The sequence below is a fragment of the Vipera berus genome (genome assembly GCF_964194415.1).
Source record: "Vipera berus genome assembly, chromosome: 1".
NCBI classification, from domain to species: Eukaryota; Metazoa; Chordata; class Lepidosauria; order Squamata; family Viperidae; genus Vipera; species Vipera berus.
In genome coordinates, this window is record NC_138202.1 from 100,259,695 (window position 1) to 100,287,397 (window position 27,703).

The 27,703-nt window shown below is 34.4% G+C and overlaps 1 protein-coding gene across 2 annotated transcripts in view; it reads left to right on the forward strand.

The window, feature by feature from the left end:
• Positions 1-27,703, forward strand: part of SBF2 (SET binding factor 2) — a 248,125-nt gene that overhangs the window by 94,856 nt on the left and 125,566 nt on the right. For both annotated transcript variants that reach the window (XM_081335708.1, XM_081335707.1), the window contains exons 3-6: positions 4,349-4,486; positions 12,611-12,724; positions 14,389-14,499; positions 16,144-16,249. In XM_081335708.1, coding sequence (XP_081191834.1) covers positions 4,349-4,486; positions 12,611-12,724; positions 14,389-14,499; positions 16,144-16,249 — 469 coding nt within the window. The remainder of the gene's footprint in view (positions 1-4,348; positions 4,487-12,610; positions 12,725-14,388; positions 14,500-16,143; positions 16,250-27,703) is intronic.

The following is a 27,703-nucleotide window of genomic DNA, read 5'->3' on the forward strand; positions in this document are numbered from 1 at the left end:
GTTGAGATCCGGTTGTTTCAGAAGGCCTTCATGGATTTCAGTGTTAATGTTGTGAATGAAATATGGCACAGGTAAAAGCTTCCAAAGAGAATCTTGAAGGATCCGAATTACTATTACAGATGAAGAGGGATACTAGCTTGATGTCCTGGGTAAAAGCTCTACTCTGTATGTTGGAGCCCCCAGAATCTGATATAGACTTAAGAATGTTTTTATTTATTTTTTCTACCAGCCTTCATTTGTCTTTCAGTTCTGTAAGTACTGTAGAGATTTTGGTATGTATTAGATCTGTGCTTTTCAACTGGTGATACGTGTACCACCAGTGGTACCTTAGCACCTGGCAGGTGGTACGCGACCCCTAGTCAAGTGTAGTGGGGGAGGGAACCAGCTAAAGCGGCACTGCACAGACTTGGAGGAGATCAGCTGGAGCTGCAGAGCTTGGCAGAAGCCCCAGGATCGGCACACGTGGCGACATGGTAATTGGAGCTTCCGGTTCACCCGGAAGAGAAAAGGAGGAAGAGGGCAGAGAGAAGAGAAGTATAAAAGGGGCAGGTTTTGGCGGGAGAGGGAGAGAAAGAGTGAGAAGAGAAGAGAAGAGGCTTTTCTTACCAAAGCAGTGAGGAGAGGCAGAATGAGCAGCCTGTTTTCGGGCGAAGGGTGCGTGAGCGAGTGACGTGTTTAGCGAGCGGTGTGTTTTCAGGGGAAGGGTGAGTGAGTGAGCGGCCTGTTTAGTCAGTAGCGTGTTTTCGGAAGGGCGAGCAAGCAAGCTGGGCAGGAGCCCCAGGATCGACGTGCGCGAAGCCGCAGGATCAGTGCACACAGCTACAGTTGATCGGAGCTTCTGCTCGCCCCCCGCCCCCCGAAGCACCGATCAGCTGGAGCCCAGCACTGATCCTGAAGCATCTGCTGAGCTCTGAAGAAGCACTGATCAGCTTGAGCCATGCGCTGATCTGGCGCTTCTGCTGAACCCCAAAGAAGAGCCGATCAGCTGGGGCCTGGCGCTGATCCTGGCACTTCTGCTGAGCCCTGACAACCCTGCAGAAACGTGGACTAGCTGTCAGGGCTCAGCAGCGCCAGGATCAGCGAAGGAAAGGAAGGAAGGAAGGAAGGAAGGAAGGAAGGAAGGAAGGAAGGAAGGAAGGAAGGAAGGAAGGAAGGAAGGAAGGAGATGAGAAGGAGGGAGGCAGGGAGGAGGGAAAAAGGAAGGAAGGAACCCTCCTATGGTAACCACAATGCTAATGTGGCCCTCAATGAAATTGAGTTTGACACCCCTGATGTAAAAGGTTGTTAAGTGAATCTGGTTTCCCGATTGAAAATGGGGATCACATGTCCTTGAGACACTGCAGCCATCATAAATATGAATCAGTTGCCAAGCATCCGAATGTAAATCACATGATCCTGAGAATGCTGAAACCATCATAAGTGTGAAAAATGGTCATAAGTCACTTTTTTCAGTGCCATTGTAACTTCGAACAGTCACTAAGCGAACTGTTCTAAGTTGAGGACTACCTGTACTTTATTACTTTTTTTCCTTTTTTCCCTTTGGATCATCAAGTTTTGGACACCTTGCTAGGCAACTGGTGGTACTCTGATATTGCCATATCCTAAAAGTGGTACAATGGGTGAAAAGGTTGAAAAGCCCTGTATTAGATGGTGTCTAAAATAACTTAAATAATTTAAATAACTGTGCTTAAATAACTCTGCTGATTGGTTAGTTTGTGAAATAACTCTGATATTCATATGCTGTACTTTAATTGTGGGCTAAACAACCTATAATCAGTTGTTTAGTTGTATTTACATAATATGTAGTTCTAGTTTATCAGCATGATATTATGCTATTAACAACACTTTCTGTACTGCATGTGCTTTTATCTGAATTTAACATGTCATAATTCATAATGTAGGGTGCTGATAATAACTTTTAAAAACCTTCAGGGGTTAGGATCTGGATATCGATGAGATTGTTTCAAGTAGAATCTTGTGCATGCTGGTTTCAAGTATGTGAGGTACAAATGGAAGGAGGCTTGGAGACAAGTATTCTTGGCTAGAATTTCCCTCCTGTGGAGCCAGCTATTGTTAGTCACTAAGATTTGCCTGAATGAAGCTGCGTAAAAGTACAATAAATTAATAAGTAAACATTGAGTGGTTTTATACTTGAACTGCTTGATTTGTTTGAAGCAGGGACCAATCTTGAATCATTTTTATTAAAAACCTGTGCACTGCAAATGCTGTGTTATTGTTAAATGTTACATTACATGACTTTCATTATAATTTATATCTGTATAATGTCCATCTGGACTGAAGCAACAGAGAAATTAAATGAATAAATAATCTTAGAACATCTGTGCAAAGTGCCGTAAATATAGCAGAATATGTTGTTAAACAGAATTTCTTCTTGAAATGGCATATGACTTCCTTACTTTGTTGCATATAATACTGTTATACATTCTGATACTTAGCAGAAATATCTAAATAACTAACGAGATCTGCAGTATTTCTTTGAAGATGTCATTCATGTTGCTTGTTTAGTAAACTGATAGCCAGTTCATGTCATATTTTCACACACAAAATCATAACATTCTTTTTGTTTATTAAATATTCAGAAAATATGCTTTTCTGTTGTGTTCTTTAACTTAAATAATCTTGATTCTTGTGGACAATGCAACTGTGAATCGGATAGTCATAGATATCATTCAAAAATACCACAATTATTAGAATTTATATTTAGTGCATGATCAAGTCTCCCATCAGGTTAAGCTGGTATTTTCATGAATATATTCATGTAGTTTTCCTTGTAACAGTCCAAAAATAATTTGCCGTTGTTGTCTTCTGGAGTGATGTTCAATGAGCTAGTCTCTCCATTGTATACTAATTGTGCCTGACCTTGCTTAGCTTCTGAACTCAGAGAAAGTTGGTCCCATGCTTCTCCTGTTCAAACCAGGGAATAAATGATAAACAATTACCATTTGGTTGGAGTTGCTTGAAGAAAGAGTAACAGAATTGGAAGGGACCTTGGAGATCTTCTAGTCCAACCCCATGCTCAAACAGGAGACCCTATACCAGGGGTCCTCAAACATGGCCCTTTTATGACTTGTAGACTTCAGCTCCCAGAATTCCTCAGCCAGCATGCCTGGCTGAGGAATTCTGGGAATTGAAGTCCACAAGTCATAAAAGGGCCAAATTTGAAGACCCTTTCTCTATGCCATTCCAGACAAATGGCTTTCCAGTTTCTTCTTAAAAGCCTCCAGTGATGGAGCAACCACAACTTCTAAGGTTAACCATTCCACTGATGAAAGTTTCAGAAAAAGAATCTGAACTATTTCATTAGCTTTATTAGTTTTTTTACATATATTAAAAACTTTATTGAAGGACAGAACAGGTTTTCTTTAAAAATATTTTGATTCTGACTTCATCTTAGCATTCTTTTTTAAACTATAGATTATGAAATGAGATCAGAAATATTCATTGTAGTCCGAACACTAGCAGTCATACTTAGCAGAGAGTCTTCTAAAGATTTATGGAAGCAATAGGCTTTGGGCATTATTTTTTTAAAGAAAAAAATCTCATTAGGGAAGTGCTTAAATACTTGCCTAGCTGAAGATTATAAATGCAGCACCAATTTTTAGGTTTGTTTGTGGGAAATAAAATTATATTTTGTTATGCAAGTATCATGTTACCTGAATTAGTCTGCATAATAAATTCTGTATTTGAATGCTTCTAGACCAGAAGTCCCCAACCTTTTGGGCACCAGGGACCGGTTCCATGGAGAAACGTTTTTCCACGGACCGGAGAGTGCATGGTTTTGTGTGCTGCCTACATCCTACGGATGGGGCTTTGCTTGTTTGTGCGGACCAGTTGCTGGCATACTGTGACCTGGTTCCAGTCCACGGACGGCGGTTGGGGACCCTTGCTCTAGACCAATAGCTATGTATCAGAGTGAAACACTGCAAGGGTCAACTCTTTATAAGTTAGCATGAATTACAGTCTTTGTGTGTGTGTGTGTGTGTGTGTGTGTGTGTGTGTGAGAGAGAGAGAGAGAGAGAGAGAGAGAGAGAGAGAGAGAGAGAGAGAGAGAGAATATATTTACTAATGTACTGGTAAATTTTGATGGAATCTAGTACGATTTTGTAGAATCAGTAGAATATCTGCGGTGATTTTTGTTGTTGTTGTTGCAAGTCCTGCAGCCTGGATTTCTTATATTTCTGAATTGATCATAGGTCCACACAACATTACCTTTAAAATATCAGATGATATGTTCTTTCAATTATTAATTATTTTATAAAATAAGTTTTATTCTTGATCTTTAATATATCTTTGTATTAAATTTTCTCTGTGCTTGCTTTTTTTTTAGTTTTGTCAACCTGGAGGATGGCATTTATCCAGAGAAAGGAAGCAACCTACCTTTTTTGTGGTGGTTTTGACAGATATAAACTCTGAACGACACTATTGTTCTTGCCTAACATTCTATGAAGCAGAGATCGATTTGCAGGTAAATATGACAAAACATAATGTGAACAAATAGGAGAGCACCTAAAATATTTTTTTTTCAACTTAGAGGGCACTGAATTACCTTTATATATTTACTAGCTCACTCTCTGCCAGATAACAGAATAACAGAGATGGAAGGACCCAAGGCCCAAGTCTTCTAGTCCAACCCCCTGATCAAGCAGGAGACCCTATAGACTTCAGACAAATGGCTGTCCAGTCTCTTTTTAAAAGCCTCCAGTGATGGAGCACCCACAACTTCTGAAGGCAAATGGTTCCACTGGGTTGTTTCTCTCTTTGATTGGTTTCCATCTATTGCTTCTTGTCCTACTTTCTAGTGCTTTGGAAGATAGATTGACCCCCTCTTCTTTGTGGCAGCCCTTCAAGTATTGGAACACTCCTATCATATTTCTTCTACTCCTTCTTTTCACTAGACTACAGTTTTTCATATGTTTTAGCCTCCCACCCCCTAATCATCTTTGTTGGTCTTCTCTGCACTCTTTCTAGAGTCTTAACATCTTTTTTATATTGTGGTGACCAAAACTGGATGCAGTATTCCAGTGTGGCCTTACCAAGGCTTTATAAAGCAGCCCTGACTCTTCGTGTGATCTTGATTCTCTGTTAATGCAGACTAGAATTGCATTTGCTTTTTTTTGCAGCTGCAGCACCATGTCAGCTCATAGGTATTTAAGTGATTGTCCACTGGGACCCCAAAATCTCTCGCACGATTACTGCTATTGAGCCAAGTTTTACCTAGTCTGTACCTGTACATTTGGTTTTTCTTGCCTAAGTGTAAAACCTTACTTTTCTCTTTCTTTTTGTGAGATAGGGCCCAGTGTTCAAGTCTTGTCGAGATCCATTTGGATCTTAAGCCTATCTTCTGGAGTATTGGCTAATCCTGGTAGTTTGATGTCATCTGAAAATTTAATGAGTTCCCGTTCTATTCCCTCGTCTAAATCATTTATGATGATACTGAAGAGTACTGGGCCTAAAACAGAACTTTGGGGTACCCCACTGCTTACTTCCCTCCATGTAGATGTAGTTCAGTTAAGGACTATACATTGAGTGTGGTTTGACAGCCAGTTACGAATCCATCTGGTGTTGATGCTGTCTATCCCACATTTTTTGAGCTTCCCGAGAAATAGGTTGTTGTCTATTTTGTGAAATGCCTTACTGAAATCCAACTGTACAATGGATGGATGGAGAGATACAGATACTTCCTTAAGTAAATATATAGATACATATTCTGTATCTTCCTACTGTTTATAACTTTAATCTACTTAAAATTTCTCCTTCACTTACACATTACCAATATCCATTCAATTTCAATAGGAACAGATCTCTGCAGGGAATTATTTGCTCTGTTTGCAATAAGACAGCAACAGTTAGTTCTGAACCTTGAATTAAATTTAATTTTTACATTAAACAAGTTTCCAAATAAATTCTGAAATTTTTAATAGTTGATCTAGTCTTAATGTATGTTTCATGTACCAATGTTTAATTCATTGCATTCAGCCTCTTCTCAGAAACATACTTCTCAGAAACATTTACTTGAATTTTAAGTGCTTTTGTTGTCTAACTGAAATATTTCCCATAATTGTTTTGTATTTTCAGATAACAATTCAACATAACATTTAAGTAGTGTTAAATGATTTGATATCAGATTTTTTTTATTACATTCCAGCAGAATTTGTTTAAACATCCTGCTCCCTCTGGTGGTTGTGAATTGGAGGAAAGCAAATCTGCAAACCTAACTTAATTTTTATTTCTATGTTATATAATAAAATGCAAAGTATAATGGTGCAGTGTTCTAAAATACTGGGTCTATATAAAAATTTAAAAAAATATGAAAATTTGTACGGGATTGATCTCTATATGTTTATATAATTACAAATTACACGCTCTCTCCTATTTATTTTTTCAATCATTATTCAGATCTGAAATGGAATATGTTCCCCTTAAGATAAATGTATTTTGATATGAATACATTCCTTTAAATAGAAATGTTGGTTTAGATTTTGGGTGTAACCTGTTTGGCAACTTCTTTTTAAAATATGTTTCTTATTAACATTTGGATACTTCTGAGTAATCCAAAAATAGTTACTGAATTAATTGACCCATTTTGGATTTTTAAATTATTTGTCAATGACATATTATTTGGCATGAGGGGATTTAGTGGGAAAATCCAAGCTGTATTCAGATAAAGCAATATGTACTTGTGATTTTTTTTCTACTGTGTTTTAAATTGTTTCCTTTTAGCATTGCTTTTTGGCTAAAATCGTATGGAATTCTCTTATAATACTGTGAATAATAGTAAATTTTTCTTTTCTTTTGCAGTTTTATTATTCAGCATTGCTTGAATCATGATAATACGTTTAATCTCATTAGCTTTTTTTATCCTAGGAACATTATTATAAACAGCTTTATAAATGTTTATTAATTTATATCTATTTACTTTGAAACTTAATTACTTAAGTCAGGTATTTTTTTTGTAAACTTCTTTCTGAACTCACTTCTTTTCCTTTTTTATATCTCAGTGTATATATACTGGTAGACTCCAGGCTGCCAAATATTAGTCCACAGAAAGTGTATTGGTTTTCAGATGCTGTAAAGTAGGTAATATAATGACAAATGTATAAATAAATTTGTTTAGGAGAAATTCAGTTTACATCCCTGTGTCTATAATTTAAGTGGTCTGGAATAATTCTTGAAATTTTATGCTGACACAAAGGATTGACATAGCTAAAGGTATTATTTTGCCAAATTCAGTTCTAAAATATGTGTGGTACGTTGAATGTAAATATTTTAGTGACAATTCTGTGTTAACACAGTAATAGTAAAGTCCCTTTCTGTAGCCCAAAAAATGACAACTATGTTAAGTCCATAGAGCAATCACTGTATATTATTTTGCCAATTAAATTTATTTCAGTGCTTTGGCATAGGAAATGCCTTTTTAAAAAAGTTGTTGTAGCATAATGTTTGTTCCTGTTCAGTATGATTATCTGCTAGTACTCCTAGACATTGCCACCAAGCCAAATCACCTCACTCCTCTTAGTATCTTATTTCATATTATATTAGGATGTTACAGATTGCTTCTCCAGTGTTTCAGTTATGTTTTAAATACTTTCATAAGTAGCTAATTACTTCAAAAACTTTTATTTGCAATCAGAATCTTCACCTAACATGCAATAGTTTCTAAAGACATACATACTGCAACATGTTTTTTAGCTGAAAGAAGCCTACTGTTTTAAACTATGTGTATAACATATAAATTACCTCAATAGATAAGGTCTTCTTATACAACATTCCTAATTAATATCATACCACATTGCTGAATTGCTTTCCAGTAAAAAAATGCTCCATAAATATGGATAAGATAGCAAGTATATTCTATCTGTCTTTCCATCTTTCTATTTATTTATTTATTTGATTTGTATCTATCTATCTTATGTATATATTATGGTAATTTTAGGATATAATCTTGACATGTGTTTATATGAATCCAAAAGTATTGTAGACCATTTCTGATCAGTAATATATTTAAACATATCATTGTATGTTTTAAATTATGAAACTGTCAGTTTTTCTATTAGGAAAGTAAGCATCTCTGGCTTTGGCATAGACTAGAGAGAACAACTAAAGAAATACCAGAAAATTATGTATTTGGCAAGTGGACAGCCTCCCAATACTTTTAGTAGGGTGGGATGGAGAAAAGTAACAAGGAAAAAATGATTAGACAATAATATGAATAAACTTAGTGTTTTAGCCATAATATTTCAAATTATTCAATATACAGAGTTGATTTTTTTTGTTCTTATTTAAAATTGGAAGATGGGCTGATAACAGATTGTTGATATTTTCTACCCAACTTGGATTTTAATGACTTTTTTTGTAATATACATCTAACATTAACTTTTAATATGGTTCATATAATGCATATATCACATTTTTCATTTTTTCAAAGGGCTCTGAATTCCAAATAACCCTAAAGAGATGGAATAGGCATATTGTTTTAATACATTGTTTTTCATATTTATTTATAATTCTGCGGTAAGCTGTTTTGACATGCATTTCAATGTGAAGTATAAAATATTAAAATAAATAATATTTATTCCAATCTTCTGATACACATGTAGCATAAAGTCATATAACATTAAAATCAAAATTCAAATTTTAATGAAAACATAACAGTTTAAAAATATATTAAAATATATTTTAAATATATTTTAAATCATAAAATAGCTTGATTCTTTTCAATTTTTTCATAATTAGAAGTATTCCATCAGTTTGCAGAATGGATTACAATTTAGGGAGGATTCTGGAAGAAGACATGGAAGAGATTTTGACTGACTTCTCCTGATATCTTTCTCCGAAACGTTGACATTTTAGAAAACATGGGATAGGATAGGAAAGTTTGTAGCTTAATGGAAAAATTCAGGAAAGCTGGAGTGTTACACACAATTGGGGCAGTACTTGCAAATAATAGTCATGTTTCTCTTCAGAATTCTTAGATTATATAGAATATTATTGTCAAATCATCGAATGAAATTTCCACATTGTGTTCAATATACTGGAACATAGAGAACTAGAAGCACTGTTAATGTTTTATCCTAAAATACTGTATCAGAGTAAACATTGTTGTTTAAGATTAAAATCATTTTATTAAACAAAGCTGCTGAAGGCAAGAAGCATCTTTCAATTTAGATATAACCAATTTTATTATTCATCAAAGAAATGTAGAAAGAATGCATGGAATTGTGGAAGCTATTGCCAGATACTTTAAAAATAAAAGTCTTTTGATGAATCAACCTGCCATCTTCCACTTACACACATAGACACAAACACACACACACAAACGATCCTTAAGAAATCAGCATGTTATCAGTAAATGCCATAGAATGAGGATTTCCAGTTTGTCACCTGCAGCTGCCAGCAGGTTCATAAACACTATTATTAGTAGCCAGCAAGATCAATGCCCCACCTAGTATCTTTTTATTTTTTGCATTTTTAAAAATGGAAAGTAATTATTTGCTGCAAAGTAGCAGCTTGGGGCCTAGTCTTTGTTTCTAAAAATATTTCATGGTCCAGTATCTACCAGGGGCCAAAAGATAAGAAGCTGCAGACACTGTTTTCTTTTGGAAATATGCCTTTTGGTCAGAAGGAAGATGAAGCAATAGGCTTCATAAGAGATTAGAAATTGTGAGGAACAGCTTTACTGATTGTTATTTTGGTAGACAAGTCTTTATAATAGGTGTGCCTGTGTTTTTTTAAGTGCCCTCCTAATTTATGCTCTCCAAATTCCAAATGTTCCCATCAATCAAGATATTTGGGAGGCCCTGCTTTATAGAGAGGTAAATATCCAGAAGTTCATTTTTAATAAGCAGGAACATATATAAAGTTTGTTGAAGTATGTGATCATCTGGTTACTAAATGTGCATGGGGGGGAGGGGGTTCTTGGATTATTTCTAATGGTAAAATAGTATTTATTATTATCATGAGGTTATTTGTGCTTTACTTGTGCCAGATATACAGAATTGTGTAATGCCTTTTCCTCATCCTCATAAATAAGGATGAGGATGTTAAAAACTTACAATAGATGTAAAGAAATAATTTGGCATCATCAGAGAGGAAATACACAATAAGTGGAAACTCAGAACATTGTCTACAGTTTATTGTGTCATATCGTCTTTGTTAAACAATGCTAGAAATGTTGGAAATGAAAGAACATGTATCATCTTTGATACTGGTTGTGGCTACTATAAACCTGATGTAATACTGTTTGTCTAATTACCATATATGGAATTTTTGTCATTTATTTTACAAAATGCTGAGTAATATGTTTGAAAAAGCTGTCAGTTCTGCTACAATTTTCTGCAAAGCCACAACTCTCTTCTGTTCTGCATTCTGTTTACATTTCTTTCTTCTAGCAAAAGGAGGTTATATCATTTGTTTGCATGAAGGTCTGAAATGTTGCTTACGTTACAAGCTGGAATTTTAAAATGCAGGAATTTATGAAGTTTTAGGGATCCCGCATTTAGATTACTTTCTAGATATTTTCATCTCCTGATCTATCTTTTCCACTTGAGGAGGAGGAGTGAGGGTGGACAATTTAGGTTGATAAGAGGTTTCTTATGTAAAAGGAAACTGAATAAGAGACCAGTGCAAGTCATAGAATTGTAGAGCTAGAAGAGATCTTAAAGATAATTTAAAGAACATCTATTTAGTTTAGAGTCCACTAGATCATCTCTAATAGATGATCATCTAGCCTGTTTGAAGCTCTCTAGTGAAGGAGATCTAATTAACATCTGGCTGATAGTTTTACAATCATAATGTTCCTGATCTCTAGCCTGAACTTGTCTCCTTGTATTATTAATTCATCAGTTCTGATCCTGCCTTCTTGGGCTATAGAGATATGTCCACTCCCTCTTCTGTGGAAAACTCTTTTAGATATGAAGTCTATTATCTCATCCCATAATCACATTTTCTGTAGGTTCTTTTAACAGTTTGTCATAGGACTTAGTTTCCGGATCCTTCACCATTTTGGTAGCCCTCCTCTGAACCTGGAATTTATCACTCTCTTTTTCAAATTGTGATGCTCAGAACTAGACATAGTACTCCAAATGCTGTCTGACCAGATCCAAGTAGTGTGGAACAATTATTTCCTATGATCTGAGTTCTTTGTTCATGTTAATATACTTAAATACCATTTGCAATTTAGCAGCTGCATCTCACAATGGTTCATGTTTAACTTGTATGGTTAGAGGATGGCCTTTCACATATGCTGTTGCCAGGTCAGGATCCCATCATATTTGTGCCTATTGCAATTCTTATCCAGATGCAAAATTTATGCTTCAGCTTTTAGATCAAGCCTGGCTAGATTTTTTAAATCTTTTCTGTTTCCCCTGAAGGATTAATTAACCCTACCAGTTTGTTTTATTGTTGTAAATTTTGAATTTAAAAAGCAAAGATCAATAGGGGAAACAGTGAAAATGGATAATAATAAATGAATAATCTGGTTTTATGTTCCAAAATAGCTCTGTTTTTATTGTGGCAGGTCCACCCCTCTTCTCTAGGAGTTAATCTGTAGTGAGGATGCCCCCCCCATCAAAACATCATATTTTGTTTCAGCCAAATGCTTTTGCTTAATTGCTGCAGTGCACAGTGTTAGGAACACCCCCTTCCCTCTAGTCACTGGTTGCTGTCCTTTATGATCTGGTCTGCCTGTCCATTTCTGAAGGGAATTTCCCAATTGGACTGATGAAAGACTGGATTTTATGTCTTTTTTCTTTCATTTCTGAACAAGATGAAATTGGTAGGGGTTCTGTCCATTTCTTCTTCTAGCCAAAATGACAGAAAATAAGTTAAAACTGTGGGGTTTCCTTACTTCCCGATTTACTGGTACTTACTTTCTGGTTTACTGGTACTGCAAGAGGGAAGATGTTATGCATAAGGAGTCAGCAAAAAAGATCTCATAAAAATGAAAGCAAACTCTGCTTACATTGCTGGCGTGGATAGAGGGATAATGAATCAGGGGTCATGGTAACCACAATCTAGATGGGACACATAGCTGGCACTGTTGCCAGAGCTGAAGAATGAATTAAAATCCTGACTGCAATTCTTGAGGCCACTTTCATTTCCAGCTGGTTGTATCTAGTGTAAAGAACAAGCAGGTTAAGGCAGTTGTGTTGAACGGTCCTAGAAAGAAGCAAAAGATTTTAATAGAATCACCCCCAAGTATATCACTTAGAGAAACATATAGTAAACATAATAAAGGGAATTAAAAAATCATTAGAATGCATGTTGGCTATATCAATTCCCATTTTTATTGAAAACTACAGTCGTGTGCTATATGGTATGCTAGCTTCAAAGTGCAATGGATATGTAACCTGTGTGAAGTACACAATATTTACCTTGCTTTGTAACACACTTTAATACTATTTATCAGTGTACTGAATTCTGTGCAGATTACATCATTTGGGTGGTATGACTTTTAGATATGAGGTACATGTTACATTCTATTGATTTAAAGTTTTTAAATTATTAAATATAATATTTCTGTTTGTACTTTTTTCATACTGTTTATTCAACAATCACCTTCTATCTGTTAATTGATGCATTTTTTTTCAAGGGTTCAAAAGTAACTGAAGGTGAGCAGGAATCTGGGTTGATTCAGCCTGCAGAAGTATTTGCTCCCAAAAGTCTAGTATTGGTATCCAGGTTGGATTATCCAGAAATATTCAGGGTAAAGAACCTATAAATAACATTTTATGTATAATGCATATTTCTGATGGATAACAAAGAATCAGAATTAACCTTTATAAGATCCACATTTTTAAATAAATATACATCTTGCCTTTTCTCCAAGAGCTCCAACTAGTTTACAGAGTATTTCCTCAGTTTTGTTCCCCACAATAATACTTTGAGGTGAGATATTATAAATATATCCCAGCTGATTCAAAGTCATCCTGTCGGTTCAAAACCATCCAATAGATTGCCATGGTTAGACTAGAAGGTGAGTCTCTCACAATGTCCAACACTTTTAATTTCTACACTGATTTCCTTGTATGGATACAATGCAATTCTCCCTCTACATGATTTGAAAAAGCAAACAAAACATTTTTTCTCTCTCCCAAATAATAGGAAATGATTGTTTCCCATGTTTATGAGTTATATTATGTTTTTAACTTTGCCCTGTAAACCGCCCTGAGTCCTTCGGGAATAGGGCGGTATAGAAATCAAATAAATGAATGAATGAATGAATGAATGAATGAATGAATGAATGAATGAATGAATGAATGAATGAATGTTTATTCTATCTTTGTACGATGGAGAAACCTGAACATCCAGAATTGCAAAAAAGAAGGGTTATGTCTACCCCAGGCAGTACAATCACAAATATCTGGATTATTAGGATTTTTCCCCAATTATGACCATAATTAAAACTAGACAGCCTTGTGACCCTTTGGGTCACTCTTTTGAGAGGAAGGTTGTGCAGTCTAATGTGACTAGAATGAACATTAAATTATAGGCTAGCCATGTTTTTTTTTAATCCCCATGCAAGACTGACCCATGGTCATTTTTTAAAAAGTATATATTTTAAGTAGAAAAATAATTGCAGTGGCAAACAAACTTCAATAATAAGTCAATATTTAATTATTTAAACAGATGAGAAGAATGACTATGGATGGGCAAAATAATGACAGTTCGAGTGACTTCTGACTACCTGCTGACTTCCCCATTGAGTTTGCTTGTGGGAAGCTGCCTAGGAACACCAGAAATCACAAACTTGCGACTGAAGAATACTGCAACTATCACAACTTTGCAAATAAAACTGGTCTGAATATCATGGGAATTTCAATTCCATAGGACTTTTTATATATTTTTTTAGGTTAACCAATGTTAGATACATTGATTCAAAACTGTTGCGATATAGTGCACCATTTGGGCTGCCTTGAGGTTACCACAGATAAACAGAATGAAAATATAGATTGCCTTGCTTCCTTTCATGTAACTTTTAATAGCAGCAGACAGATTGCCACAGTAGTAGCCTAAAGGTGAAGGAATCCCATTAAAACTGCTAAATTATGGCAAAAATTCCTGTAGAAATAAAGCACTGCATTTCAGCTATTACAGTTCAGCAACTGTAGGTTGCTTCAGGGGATCATCTCATTGTTTTTGAGCAAAAGAGCATGATCTGTTTCAAGATTGGGTTTATTCGAATATGTTTGTGGTTTATATAGGTACATAGGTAGTTTATATTTTTATATATCCACATGATTCTCTGTAACATGTTTCTATAGTCATGATTTATGCTACATATTTAATAGTATGCTGTATTTTCCAATTGTTATTACTATTTATTTTTCTCAAGGTGGCATTTTTATGTATTCTTCTTTCATATTTTAGGCTTGCCTTGGCTTAGTGTATACTGTCTATGTGGACAACCTGAATGTCTCATTGGAAACTCTCATTGCAAATCTCTGTTCATGCTTTGTTCCTACTGCTGGAGGGTCACAGGTAAAAAAGGGGGGGAAGAGAAGAGGTTATTTATCCAGTTAATTTAATTTATGAAGAAAGGAGAAATGAATTCTTCAAATAGTTTGATTTAATAAAGGGACATAGCTCAATTAGGTATGTTATAGTGGCCTGACTTCTAAAGAGTGCAAAAATTCCATTCCAAAATAAGGTCGAGGGTTAATTTATCATTGTAATTATCTTTCCAGGGTGTTATATCAGTGCTGAAGTTTGCAGAACTCAGCCTTTTTTTTATTAGTGATGATACAGAATATATTGCTTTTAATTTTTTCCTTACTTTCCATGAGGGATTTGAGCCCACCCACCCCCCCGCCTCCCCACACCTTGGTTTTACTGAGTCTTTAAATTCTGATGTAATTTATTTCAGATCTCATGTATTCTATGGAAATACTGGTTTTTATGAAATACGATGATAATGAGACTAGATTTTAACAAAAATAATGCCCTGTAAATTAGGATTAATGATTGAAAACAGCCATGGATATTCCTTTCTAGCAAAAACATTACTGCAAGTTACAAAAAGAGGGCATGATGGTATAGTCATTAGCCAGGGGTTTTACCACTTGTTATGGGAAAATGAAAATGCGGTAATATGTCAGAGTTAGCTGATTGGTCTGAAGAATGAACAGCAAAGTACTTGAAGAACAAACTGAAAGTGATATGCTATTTGCCCCTAAGTAGTTTCATTTTTTTGTTACATATCTAAAGCAAACTAGTTTCATATGTATTCAAATTGGTGATAATAATTTGATCAGTTTTGTTCTCTGTCATTTCTAAATTTTTGTCAGTCTCCCTGCTTAGTTCCTGCTATGTGTTCTATTTTTGAAATATATGTTTATGCAGAAAGTCCCATGTTCTCATGGAATATCCAATTAAAAATAAAAATAAATTAACCAAACAATACAAATGTCAAAAATCATTAAAATACATGTGTGCCTGAAACACTTATGTCAAAAAAAGACCACACCATACCAGTACGTATACCCAGGATTCTCTTAAGAAGTTTTCATTAGAGTAAAGTTTAGTAATGTGAACACTTACAAATCAGCTTTTTGACTGAAACCTTTGAAAAGAGATGGCTGAGGGTGAGTCTTGCTAGCTGAGACTAGCTTTGGAGAATGGTAAATATCAGCAAAAACCTTGCGATTGAGCTGGCCTTCTTTAATTGAGAAATGAGGGGTCCCTGTATCCCATTTGGATTTATGTAATGCACTTTAATGAATAAGCCTGTTAATTAGTCACATATGTTTGGGACAAGGGAAAATCTCTTACGACAATAATCAGAAATCATTTTAGGTATGACTTTTTTCCCTAACATGTTTCTAGGCCCGTAGATTATGTCAGTGTACAGTACATAATTCATGTTGCAATCCTATACCAACTTAATTAGAAATCAGCTTTATTGAAATAGTAGGGAATATCTTCTGAGTTAGTATGGGCAAGATTGTACTGTAAAGTAGATAATAATAGTAATATCAAGTTGAGTTCAGTTTGGGTGATTAAATGGGCACATCTCTGCTGTTTTGTTGGTAGCATATAAATTAGTGGTGTCACTTCCTTTGGTCAGGATAGTCATTTAACCTACTTTATAGTTTGCAATAAGCATCTTAACACTTCTTTCTACAGAAGCTGTTTTCCCTAGGAGCAGGAGACAGGCAACTGATACAAACTCCTTTACATGATAGCCTTCCAGTTACAGGAACTAGTGTGGGTCTTTTATTTCAACAATTAGGTAGGTTGCTTTTTTATTGTTATGCATTTTTTTCTAAAATGATTGTACAAATGATATGATTACTTGTAGTTGTTTGGACTTTAACAAATTATGTTACTGGTAGTGTGTTTTAGAATAGAATTTACCTGCAATTTGTTAATAATCTCAGTCTTCATTTTTATAACTGTGTCAGTATGTTTCTTCATTGTCTATATTGAGTTCATCTCTTTTCCTCCAAAATGAGTTTATATAATCAGAAATTAAAAGTTATAGTAATGAACAGTAATTTAAGGAATTGCATTATTCGAAATAACAACTTGGTTCTTGGTATCAATTTTTCCATCTTTCCCAAAGTGGTTATATGAAGTTAAAATAGTTGAAAATATGATCTTCATGTAAATACTGTTTGATTTATTATATAATCCTTTTTTTTTTAAAAAAAGTAATGTGGTATTTAATTTTATAAAGAAGCCACTGCATGTGATGTTTGTTCATTATTTTTCATGGTGATGATAATGCAATAAATTGAGCAAGCAATAATAGCCCAAAAACACAAAGAGAATTGAACAAATACTGTGTTTTTACTGAAAATGTATTATTGAATGTATTATTGAAGACCAGATATTTGGTAAACAAAGTTTCCACTGCAGTGTACTATTTGAAGTGACAAATGTATTAGATTCAGTGAAGTTTTTTCTTATCACATGGGATGCATAGTTCATTCTTCAGTGCTACTATGTATCCTGAAATTATACCCTTTACTAAATTATTGTCATCTAGAATTCATTGTAATTATATTAGCAACATTAAGAATTATCAATAAATACCCTGGATCAATGGTGGGATTCAAATATGGGAATACCTGGTGTGTGGATGCCGCTTCCGGAAGTCCATTCTGGGCCTTGGCAACAAAAAATTAGCTACTGGTTCTGCCGAAGTGGTGCGAACTGGCTGAATCCCACCACTGCTTGGATCTGTAATACCATAGCGCCACTGATAGCATATTTTTCCTGAGGCTTAATATCATTTGCAGGGCAAATTGTTTGGATGTTCTTATAAACCAAGCCAGGGAGAAATTCAACATACTATTGGCAGGAAACAGGCCAACTAATAGTTCCTGTATTGATGAAATCTGTTTTTGAGTATAATATCCAGTATTATGATGGTATTGGGTTTACAGTAATGAGAGCTTCCTTTCCTTTAGAAATCCTGAAAGTCTAAAATTTCTAAGGCTTTTATTTCCTAGCCTCTGTTTGCTGAAGCATCCGAACAAATCCCAATTGCTTTTTTGTCAAAGGAAGAACTAGGAGAATTTTATCTCTTAACTGAAGTGAAAAATCAGTATAATTTTGCATGACCTAATGTTTAGTAGTGAAATTGTTAAGACCCCTCATTCTATCAATCCCCAACTGAATCTTAACGTCCTCATTCCAAGGTGACAAAACAGCACGATACAGGAAATACCAGAAGATATTACTGGCCTCTTCTATAAAGTGATGATTAATGGCTTAAGGGCATTTACTCATTTCTATTTTTTGTTAAAATAATTATTCAGCCACTTATAAACCTAGAATTAGGAAACACTGAAGGAATCATCCTGTTTTAAATTTAAATTGTAAATTAAAAAGGTACACCACAACAAAAAGCAAAATCTAATAAATTATATCTAAAGCAGAGAAATTGATAAAAACAAGCATAGTGAACATTCCGTGGTTAACCAAGTTTGTTTATTTGGTAGGCTTGTTTTAGCAACTTCTTATTAGCACAATGTTTGTATGTAGAATGTTAATTAATGAGTATGATTAATCACATAAACTTACTCATCTTAAGCAGGCCATAGAAACTAAAGTTAGTAAAGATGCTTAATATGGTCTGTCATTCCCAATCTATAGTTCTACGTTTGCTACAGATTGGTTTCAAAGGTTACAATAAACATACAAGTGGTCCTCAATTAATGGCAGAAATTGGAATTTTGGTTGCTAACGAGGCAGTTGTAAAGCACAAAGAAATGTGATAGCAATCCTCATACTTCCCACTGCTGTCATTGAGGACCTCATCACAACTTTCTGCCAGCTTCCAACAAGTAAATCAGTGGGGAAGCCAGCAGAAAATTACAGTTCCCAGGTGGCTCACAAGCAGAATGACAGGCTGCTTGTGAGTGAGTGACTGCTGTCAGCTGCAGAAGGGGGCATGAGATGCCACTGCAGCACAGTGCAAACATGCCGGGGCTTGGGATGGCTCAGACCTTAGGAACTCACCAAATGCAAATTCTTTATTCCACAAGTCCTTCACATATTAAAAAGCCCCAGATGGTCTTTGTCTGGAACATTATTTCAAATTTGCACCCTTTCAGTTATCTGTGCAGCTTTTCAGAGTTTAAAAACATGAATTTCATTAAAAATTCCTAACCTTTGACCCTTTGAAAATTTCTAACTACATTATTGTTTTTTTAGATTATTACAGTTATTTTATGTATTGTTGTCCTGAATATTCACTATTAAAAATTTATCTTTACTTTTAGGAAAATGAGGCAGGGTACAAATACAGCAACAAATATCCCACACAGAGTTCTTGACTTACTATCAGTGGCTTAGTTACAGTGGATTTCCTTCCCCCCCCCCCAAAAAAAAAATTACTTATGACTTGGTTCCAAAGCGACCACATTTCAGGTGCTCAGCAATTAACCCTCATATACAGCTGTTTGCAGCATCCATGATCACGAGACTGTGATTTACTACCTTTTTGCCAAAACCTGGCATTTACTTCCAATTTTCAGCAATGTTCAGCATTAAGCCCCATAGTGAACACAGGGGTCACTTAACAACTGTGGTGTTCAATTAACTACCACGGATTCCCTAAATGACCATGGTGATTGGCTTAACAATTGTCACAAAAAAGATTGTAAAATCAAATCAGTCACATGGTGAGCCACTTTACAGCTGTCATGACTTACAACCACAATAGTCAGGCTCCATTACGATTGTAAGTCAAGGACTACCTTATATTAAGTCACTTTAGTTGTTAACTTTAGCTATATTTAATTCAGCTCAAGCATTAATGTAGCAAAACTTGTTTGTGTAAAAAATAACACTGAATCAGAAAGCCTTCTTTCCACACTTTTTAACATCATTTTTATTTAACTATTGTCCGTGGGCAAATGAATGGTTGGAAAATTGAGGATGGAATAGTGAAGGTTTACTTTTCATCCTATTCCTCGTTGGTTCTGAATTATGACCTATTACAAAACAATTTATTAGAATCATGAATTCACAGCTGTTAAGGGAGGGATTTCCACTGTGAAGTAGTCTCTGCTTCAGCCAAGAATGACCACTAACGAAAGAATTCCATTTTAAGGCAATAATTCCTGCTTTTAATTGCAAGCAGCCCAGTAGAAAGGCAACCCTTTTATATGGATGCATGTCACACAGAAAGTAACACTTGTGGGAAAATAATTGTATAATATAATTGTACAATGTAATTGTATAATATAATTTTTGAAAAACATAAATATAATTTTATTAGAACAAATGCAACCTATTTTTAATAAATTGTTCTCATCTGTGTACTAAATATAGAATAACCACTTGCAAAATAATTTGATAATTTGCAGGGACATTGTGCAATATCAGTGTGTAACTCCCTCATCCTCCTTTCCTCACTTTTGGACAGAAGGGAGGTTCTGTCTACGCCATGCAGAACACGCTGTTTCTAAAAAAAAGAAACATCCAGAGCACAACTTACATTTGTTGTCAGTAGTTCAAAAATAGTTTGAATTTTTATTATTTCATAAAGTAGATGAAATGCAAATTTAAAAATTCCTCTGTTTTAAAATAACTATTTGTAATAAAGTTAAAAGAGGCTTAAGATTTACAATGTTCTTTTTCTTTTTTTAAAAAAATGATACTATTATAATTCTGAAGGCTTCACTGAAACAATGAAAGCCAAGTTACCTATTTTTAATCTTAATTTCAATTAGTTCAAGGATAATTTTAATTTAAATAGTTTCTGTTAATTCTGTTTGGAAAAAAAATCATCAAAAGTAACACAAGAACACGAGAGACCTATTGATTGAATAAAATTGGTTTTCTCATACAGACTAACAAGCCTATTTTTCAGAGATAAGAATAGCTATTAGACTAACCTATAATAATTACTCTGTCTTCTGGTCCATTAAGAGCACCAAAATGCAAATGCCATGATGAACCTTAATTGGTGTATAGGATATTAGGTTATAAAAGGAATAGATGATATTTTTGGCCATGGGCCACATTCATTTATTCATGTTAGATTCAGTTACTAATGGCTCCAGTGGTATGGAAATGACATACTGATGCCACCAAATGGGATTTCATGTTGAACTTTATTAGCTTTCTTAAGGGTTTGGAGAGGATTAAAGGTGAAGGTATAAAACATCTATTTTACTTGCTTTTTTAAAAAAAAATCTCAAAATTGCACTTCCAGTTACTAATTTTTTTTCCCCGCTACCAAATGTTGACATCTGATCTTAACCAATATAAAATGCTGCTTTTGGCTTCTGGGACATGTATTCCTGATAAATAGTTTAAAATCTTGTTTCCTTTAGGAAATAAATATATATAAATACTGAAATAGCTTTCAGCAGTGGTCAGGTAAAGAGGATATTGTAGTTACTTAGGGGAACACTACCAAAAGAGAAGTTCTGTTTGTATTATGTAGGACAATTTGGTTGAGTCTCAGGTTTGGGATAGAAGCTGATACATTATTTTATTGAAAGATTTATAGAAAAATGGACAAGGCAGAACTTAATCCTAATAAGACAGAGGTGCTATATGTAGGAAAACTGCTTTCTTTGTTACTACATAGGATAGTGCTGTTTCTGAAATGAAAATTATGCTACTTAGATTATATGTGAGTGAACAATATGTATCAAGGGTCTTCTTTTCATTAGTTGTGCTTTAGTTATATCAGCAATCCCTGGTTACCGTTGTTAAGCAAATCACTGCTGGTCATTAAGTAAGGACCTCACATGACCACAACTGCCGACTTCCTGCTGACTTTATCATTGATTTGGCTTGAAGGAAGACAGCAAGATGGTCATAAATCACGTGACCACAGGACACTGCAACAGTCAGAAATCTGGGCTAGATGCCATCACCCCCATTGCGATCATATGACTGCAGGGGCATTGCGAGAGTTGAAACTTTGAATACCAGTCATAAGTACCACTTGTTCGTCATAAATTTGAACAGTCACTGAATGAGGTGTCGTTAACCAAACACCATCTGTGCAGAGGTTTTATTTGTATACCGTTAGGCAATAGTGGTAGTAACATCTGATTTGTGCAATTTGTTCTAATTGATATCTACCAAATCACGTGATTACAGTCTTCAGACAGGCACTGATGTCTCATCTATTTACTCTGGCTTATAATTAGTGTTAATTGATTTTAATTGTGAATTCTTGATCTGGTTTTTCCCCAAACATTGTTTTAGTACTATATAAACAAACAGTAGGGTTTTTTTAAAAAAAACAAACAAACATTAATTTGAAAGTGCATGGTTTATTAATATTTTAAACATCTTGTTCATATCTTAAAATACAAACATAACTCATGTCATACAGCCTAGTCTTAATTGGAAATGTTCTTGAGCAATCATGCTTAATCGTGCACGTCAAATATACATCTGTCATTTGCTTTATGCATTGCTGTTAAAAATACTAGTCAACCCTTAAGAAAATATAATTTATACCTAATGTTTGAACAATTTTGGAAAGTTGTCTTATCAACCAATGATTGATTTATTCCCTTATGAATGAGGGCTATTTAAGTTCAAATATTTTTCTTGTAAAATAAATTATATTAGAATAAAATGATACAACGAACGTTGTATTTTATTATGTGTTAAACACCAGCTTTAGAAAACATCTTTGCAAAAACAGGACTCATGTAACTGGCTTCTAAATAAAGTTCATTGTCTTGGCATTTTAAATCAGGAAGATGATGATTGGAATGGAATGAAGGATCTGACCCTTGCAAATATTCCAAATTTAGCAGAAGCTGTTATAGTCTGAAAATATTGCAAAGTTAACAGTTGATTCCATGCAAGAAACAAAAATAGTACCATTAATTATTGAAGGCTATGGCTGTGAATTTGCAGTTTCAGGATTACTGATATGTAGTTGTAGTTACTAGACCATAATAAAAAAGTATGAACTTTTTGAAATGGAGAGTTTAATTTCTAAAATAATTTTGAATTATTTAACATTTTGAAATTTAAAGAATTAATTACTGCCATGAATTATATAATTACTTAAAAATTAAGTTTTATTGTATGCAAAACAATGGCACTCCCAACACATTCAAAATTAACTGTAACAATGAGGAATTTTATTACACTCAGAATTATAATACCTGACATAGCAAGAGTTTTATATTTCACTCTTAATTGTCCCAGAATGTTATGATCAAAGCTACTGGTATATCACCTTTTATGTCTCACAGCATACAATAAAGCATTTACTACAGGATGTTGACCTTACACTGACCTATTTTAAGTGTAGATTGCCAAATGATGATTCTATTCCTTTGGAATTTGAAGGCTTAATTATTCTAGTAACCAATTACAAAGCATTAAAAAGTCAATAGCATCCTAAATAAAAAAATGAAAAAGCTAAAACAAACAACCTGAAACCAGATACATGATTAATATTGTGACTGCCAAGGTTCCGCCTTTAGTATATCAGATTTTGTATAATAGGAAACATAAAATACTCTTCATATGAAAATATGTTTTATTCTCCATAAGCACTGAATGATCAGTTGTCCTGGCTTTTGTTTCTGGGAATGTAATGTGGTGAAATAGTTTTATCATATTTTGGTTTATAAAATTGACAATTTCTACCTAGATGTATAATCAGAGTAAAACAGGAAATCAGTTGCTATTTACTGTTCGATAATTCTGTCAAAATGTTAAATATCTACATCCATATACAGTATTTTCCATGTGGTAGAAACTGCTTTTCCCCTATCTATATTTTTTTATTCTAATTAGAATAATATTGTTTTATTTCCTGAAATTACTGCATCATTTGTGATTTTTCCCAGGATATTCCAAAATTATATATGCAAAGGTTCCTATGTTAGCAATACTTTTCTGCTACATACTAAAAACTAAGTATAATATTACAAGTCAGCATTTCTTCAGGATTGCTTTCAGTTTTCTCATTTCTAAGCTTTTAATTGCACATTGCTTTTTTACTCTTTATTTTACATTTCTGATTATAAATATTTATATATAAAGTATTGATATATAACACACCTGGGTGCAGACGCTCAATTAATAAAATAGCATATTGCTGTAACATGTGCACTGTGACTTATACCTGCATTCTACTTTCCACCAAACACTGCTCAAGATCACAGAAAATAATTGCAATATAACTGCAGTAATGTACACACTAAAAAAATAGGATCTGAACAACGAAATACTTAAATATAAGTTGTAAGCTAAACTTTTGTCCAAACCAGTCAGCCTAAGGGACTGCTTGTATAGCAGTAGCACTTAGACTTATGTACCGCTTCACAGTGCTTTATAGCCCTCTCTAAATCAGCATAATGCCCCCAAAAATTAGAGAGTCAGCATAATGCCCCCAAAAATCTGAGTCTTCATTTATTGACTTCGGAAGGATGGAAGGCTGAATCAACTTCAAGATGGTGATAATTGAACTGCCAAACTGCTGGCAGTTGTCAGTCAGCAGAATTAGCCTGCAGTACTGCATTCTAACCACTGCACCAATACTCTTATGAATGCAAATGACATGTAAGAAAAATGCAGATTTCCACATCTTGGAGTCATCCACTCAGAGGGCCCTCTGTCATGTTCCTAATAGTTGCACTTAAGATGTTGGCAAGACAAAAAGTCCTCTTCAAATGTTTTAAACTGGGATAGGATATAATGTGTAATTTATTTATTTGGATGATCTCATCCCATACCAGAAATGTTTAGCACTTTGAGTTGTGTTGGGAATATAGCAATAAACAATATTTGCTGGTATTTTCTGGATTAGCCTTCAATTTGCACATTGCCATCAAATGAACTTGAAATTTTCCTTGGATTTAGATAGAAATGAAAATATTATCAGTATACTACATCATAAATCCAGATGACCTTGCACATCTGTTTCATGTATAATAATATTTATGAAATAGGTGACGAGATTGGAAGAGATCAAACTACATTCAAATACAAAAAAGACTTAATAAAGTATGTAAATTATCAGACAATATGTAGCACAATTTCAGTTGCTAGAAAAATAATCCTTAGGATCCTGCAATGTAGATTGCAATGCATGTAGATCCCTGTATGGAAAAAGAAATGTCAGGTATTTAAGTTGACTTTAGAAGAGACAAGGGAACATAAGACATTATTACTGATGCTTGCTGGATAATTAAAACAGACAAGAATACTTAAAAGACAATAGGTAATTCATTGATAGAAAGGTCTTTGATTGTATTGATCATGACAATAGTGGAATATGCTTAGAAATATGAAAACTTCAGAACATCTCATTCTTCTCATGCAAAATCTATATAGGGACCAAGAAGCCACGCAGATACCAAACAGATAGCTTCAGATTGGCAAAGGAATAAGACAAAGCTCTATCTTCTCCTCTTATTTATTCAAGCTATATATTTGTGAAGCATGGTTTTAAAAGTGGAGGAAGGCCTGTACTATACTGGTGTCAGCTTCTGTCTTTTAGGATCAACCATTAACAGTAAAGAAATAAGAAGTAAAGAAATACACCACAGACTAGCACTTGGAAAAGTAGCCATAAAGAAAAGATATTTGGATGTCATGATGTGTATATCTACAAAGATTAGAATTCTGCAAATTGGTATTCCCTGTGACACTCTATAGAAGCAAAAAATGGACTTCGAAGAAGCAGGATGGAAGGAATATTGACACTTTAGAACATTGATGTTAGAGAAGACTCTTAAGGATAACATGGACAATCAAAAAACAAACAAATGGATCATCAAAAAAACCCAGGATTTGAGACACAAATGACCAGGCTCAATTTATCCTACTTCCTGATATTAAAATACAAACCATACTTTTTTAACACAATCCTTAAAATAAATTGGTCCCAGTTTTTTAACAACTTCAAACTTTAATAACAGCTCCTTGAAGTGGCTCAGAATTCATAACTAGTACAATATAGATGTTATGTGTTCTAATTTCCTTGCTTCCATTAGCCCTAAGAGCTAAATGGATCAACATTTGAAGTTTTCTACAAAGACAGCCCCATGCAGGGACTTTATTCCCCAGCCTGTACTACTGTTGGGCAAGTATATATTCTACAATTCTACATTTTTATTTTTTTCTCCATTTAGGAAACCCAAACTGCTACTTTGAGATTCTAGTTGATTTGAATAATATGTTAATTATGCATTCTTCACAAATAAGTCCACAGTTTGTGAAATCTGTTCTTTATTACTAAACATAATAATTTATTTTTGTATTATTCTACAGCATAAAATGCCCAAATCGTTATTAGGCAAGAGACATCAGGGTTCTCTAAATGCAGTTTTAGAAAGATTTATATCCAATTTCTTTAGTGAACCTGATTTCTCTTCTGATTAAAAGGTTGCTTGCATCACTTTTTAGAATAATTCAGAAAATTTCTCTGATAACTGCTAACTCATATTTGTGAATTAGTCTCACTAAATTACTGATAACTGAAACCCAGAAATTGTGCAAGCCTGTTCTCGGTTTCATCATGTAGCAATTCCGGTAAATTCTATAATTCTTACTGAAGTCCTTAAAATGTGCAATGCTTTTTGTGTTAAAATGGTAACGCTTTAAACAATGCAGTATGTACGTGAGTGTCTATGTGTAGCTTGTAAATCATTTTTAGAACAACAGGAAACAGGATGATTGATTAAATTTTTTTTAAAAAAAATAGGAAGTCAGATATTTCAGTGCAAATTACTTACCTTTTCAAAACTTTAAAAACAGTAAAAAAAATAGTCAGGAAGCTTCTGTCAATTTTTTTCAAACATATGGATAATGTTCAACAGGAAGCATGCTTGACTATGGAAGCTTAATCTGTAATAATGAATACTAGATATATTGTTTATTTGTTTTAGCATTGTCTGGTCTGTTTGTGCCCTTGGCTAGTCAGTATCACAGATGTGTTTTGAAGTTCAAGGTGACAACAAAAATAGTTCTGCCTTCCAGCCTAAGGAAGCATGGAGATCTGTCTTTAAAGTTGACATTGCAATTGGTTACTTTTCAGAAGTTGAAGGGCATTTTATTTCACTTTCATATTTTTACATTACTTAAAGTAAATTGTTATTATTACTTATTACTATTACTTACTGATTGAAAGAAATCTTATTTTATCCTTCAACTGTTTCAACTTTTGGAGTTAAACACTGTACTTTTTCTAACAATCTTTAATTTTTAAAGCAGTAACTAAAACTTTGATTTTCGGAGCTATACTTGCTGATATTAGCAAGCCCTGAATAGCACCATGGATATAAAGTGATATGGTTTTCTTGCATTTTAGAGATATAAATATCTTCCACTTCTGAAGTCCTGTTCAAAGAAAGAATTTCACTTTATATAAATTCACATTGTATACCAGGGATAATAGAATGAATACCTATTTAGAGGCATATACAAAAAGATGAGAAGATCAAAGAACATAAGGCAGACCCAGAAGAAAATGAAGAAATAACATCAAGGACACACTAGAACAACATCTATTAACAATGGTTTAGGCCACCAGAAGAGCAAGAGCCAGAACTTTGTATCGAGATCCGAAGTGATAAAAGAAGAAGTAAAGATAGAGAAAATCTGAATGAACATTCATATATTGCAAGGTTGTCAAACTGCTGGCCCGCGGGCCGGATGCATCACATGGAAGCCGCATCCACCCCATTGCCGGCAATGGCAACAATAGTCCCGATACATTGCGTGATGTCACGTGACATCGCGAGTTTGACATGTCTGATATATTGGGTCAAAAGCATATATTAAATATAATTGGATTAAATAAAAGCAAGACTTGTGAATAAGGTTCACAGCTGGCACAGACCAATTTTAAAAACTGAGCTTTGCTGTGTAATAGTTTTCCCCTGCCTCTGTTGATGGACACACATCTCCTAGTCTTGATATGATATATAGTTGTAAAAACTCCAGTTGTTTACCATCCTTGGACGACAACTTTTTTTCCTCACTTCAGTGATAAACAGATTCATATTCCAGACAGCTCGTGTATTAATTAGTGTTTATTTTCTCACCAGAGAGAATACATGCACACTTATCATCTCTGGAGTCCTCAGACCCAAACTCAAAACTCAAACTTCTGGGTCCTCAAAGAGTCCTCAAATGTTATTCTGCTGGCAAGCCATTTCATATTTGGTGCCATGCCATAGGCTGAACGATTGGCCAAAGGTGCTGTCTATGAGTTCTAAACTTGCAAATGTAG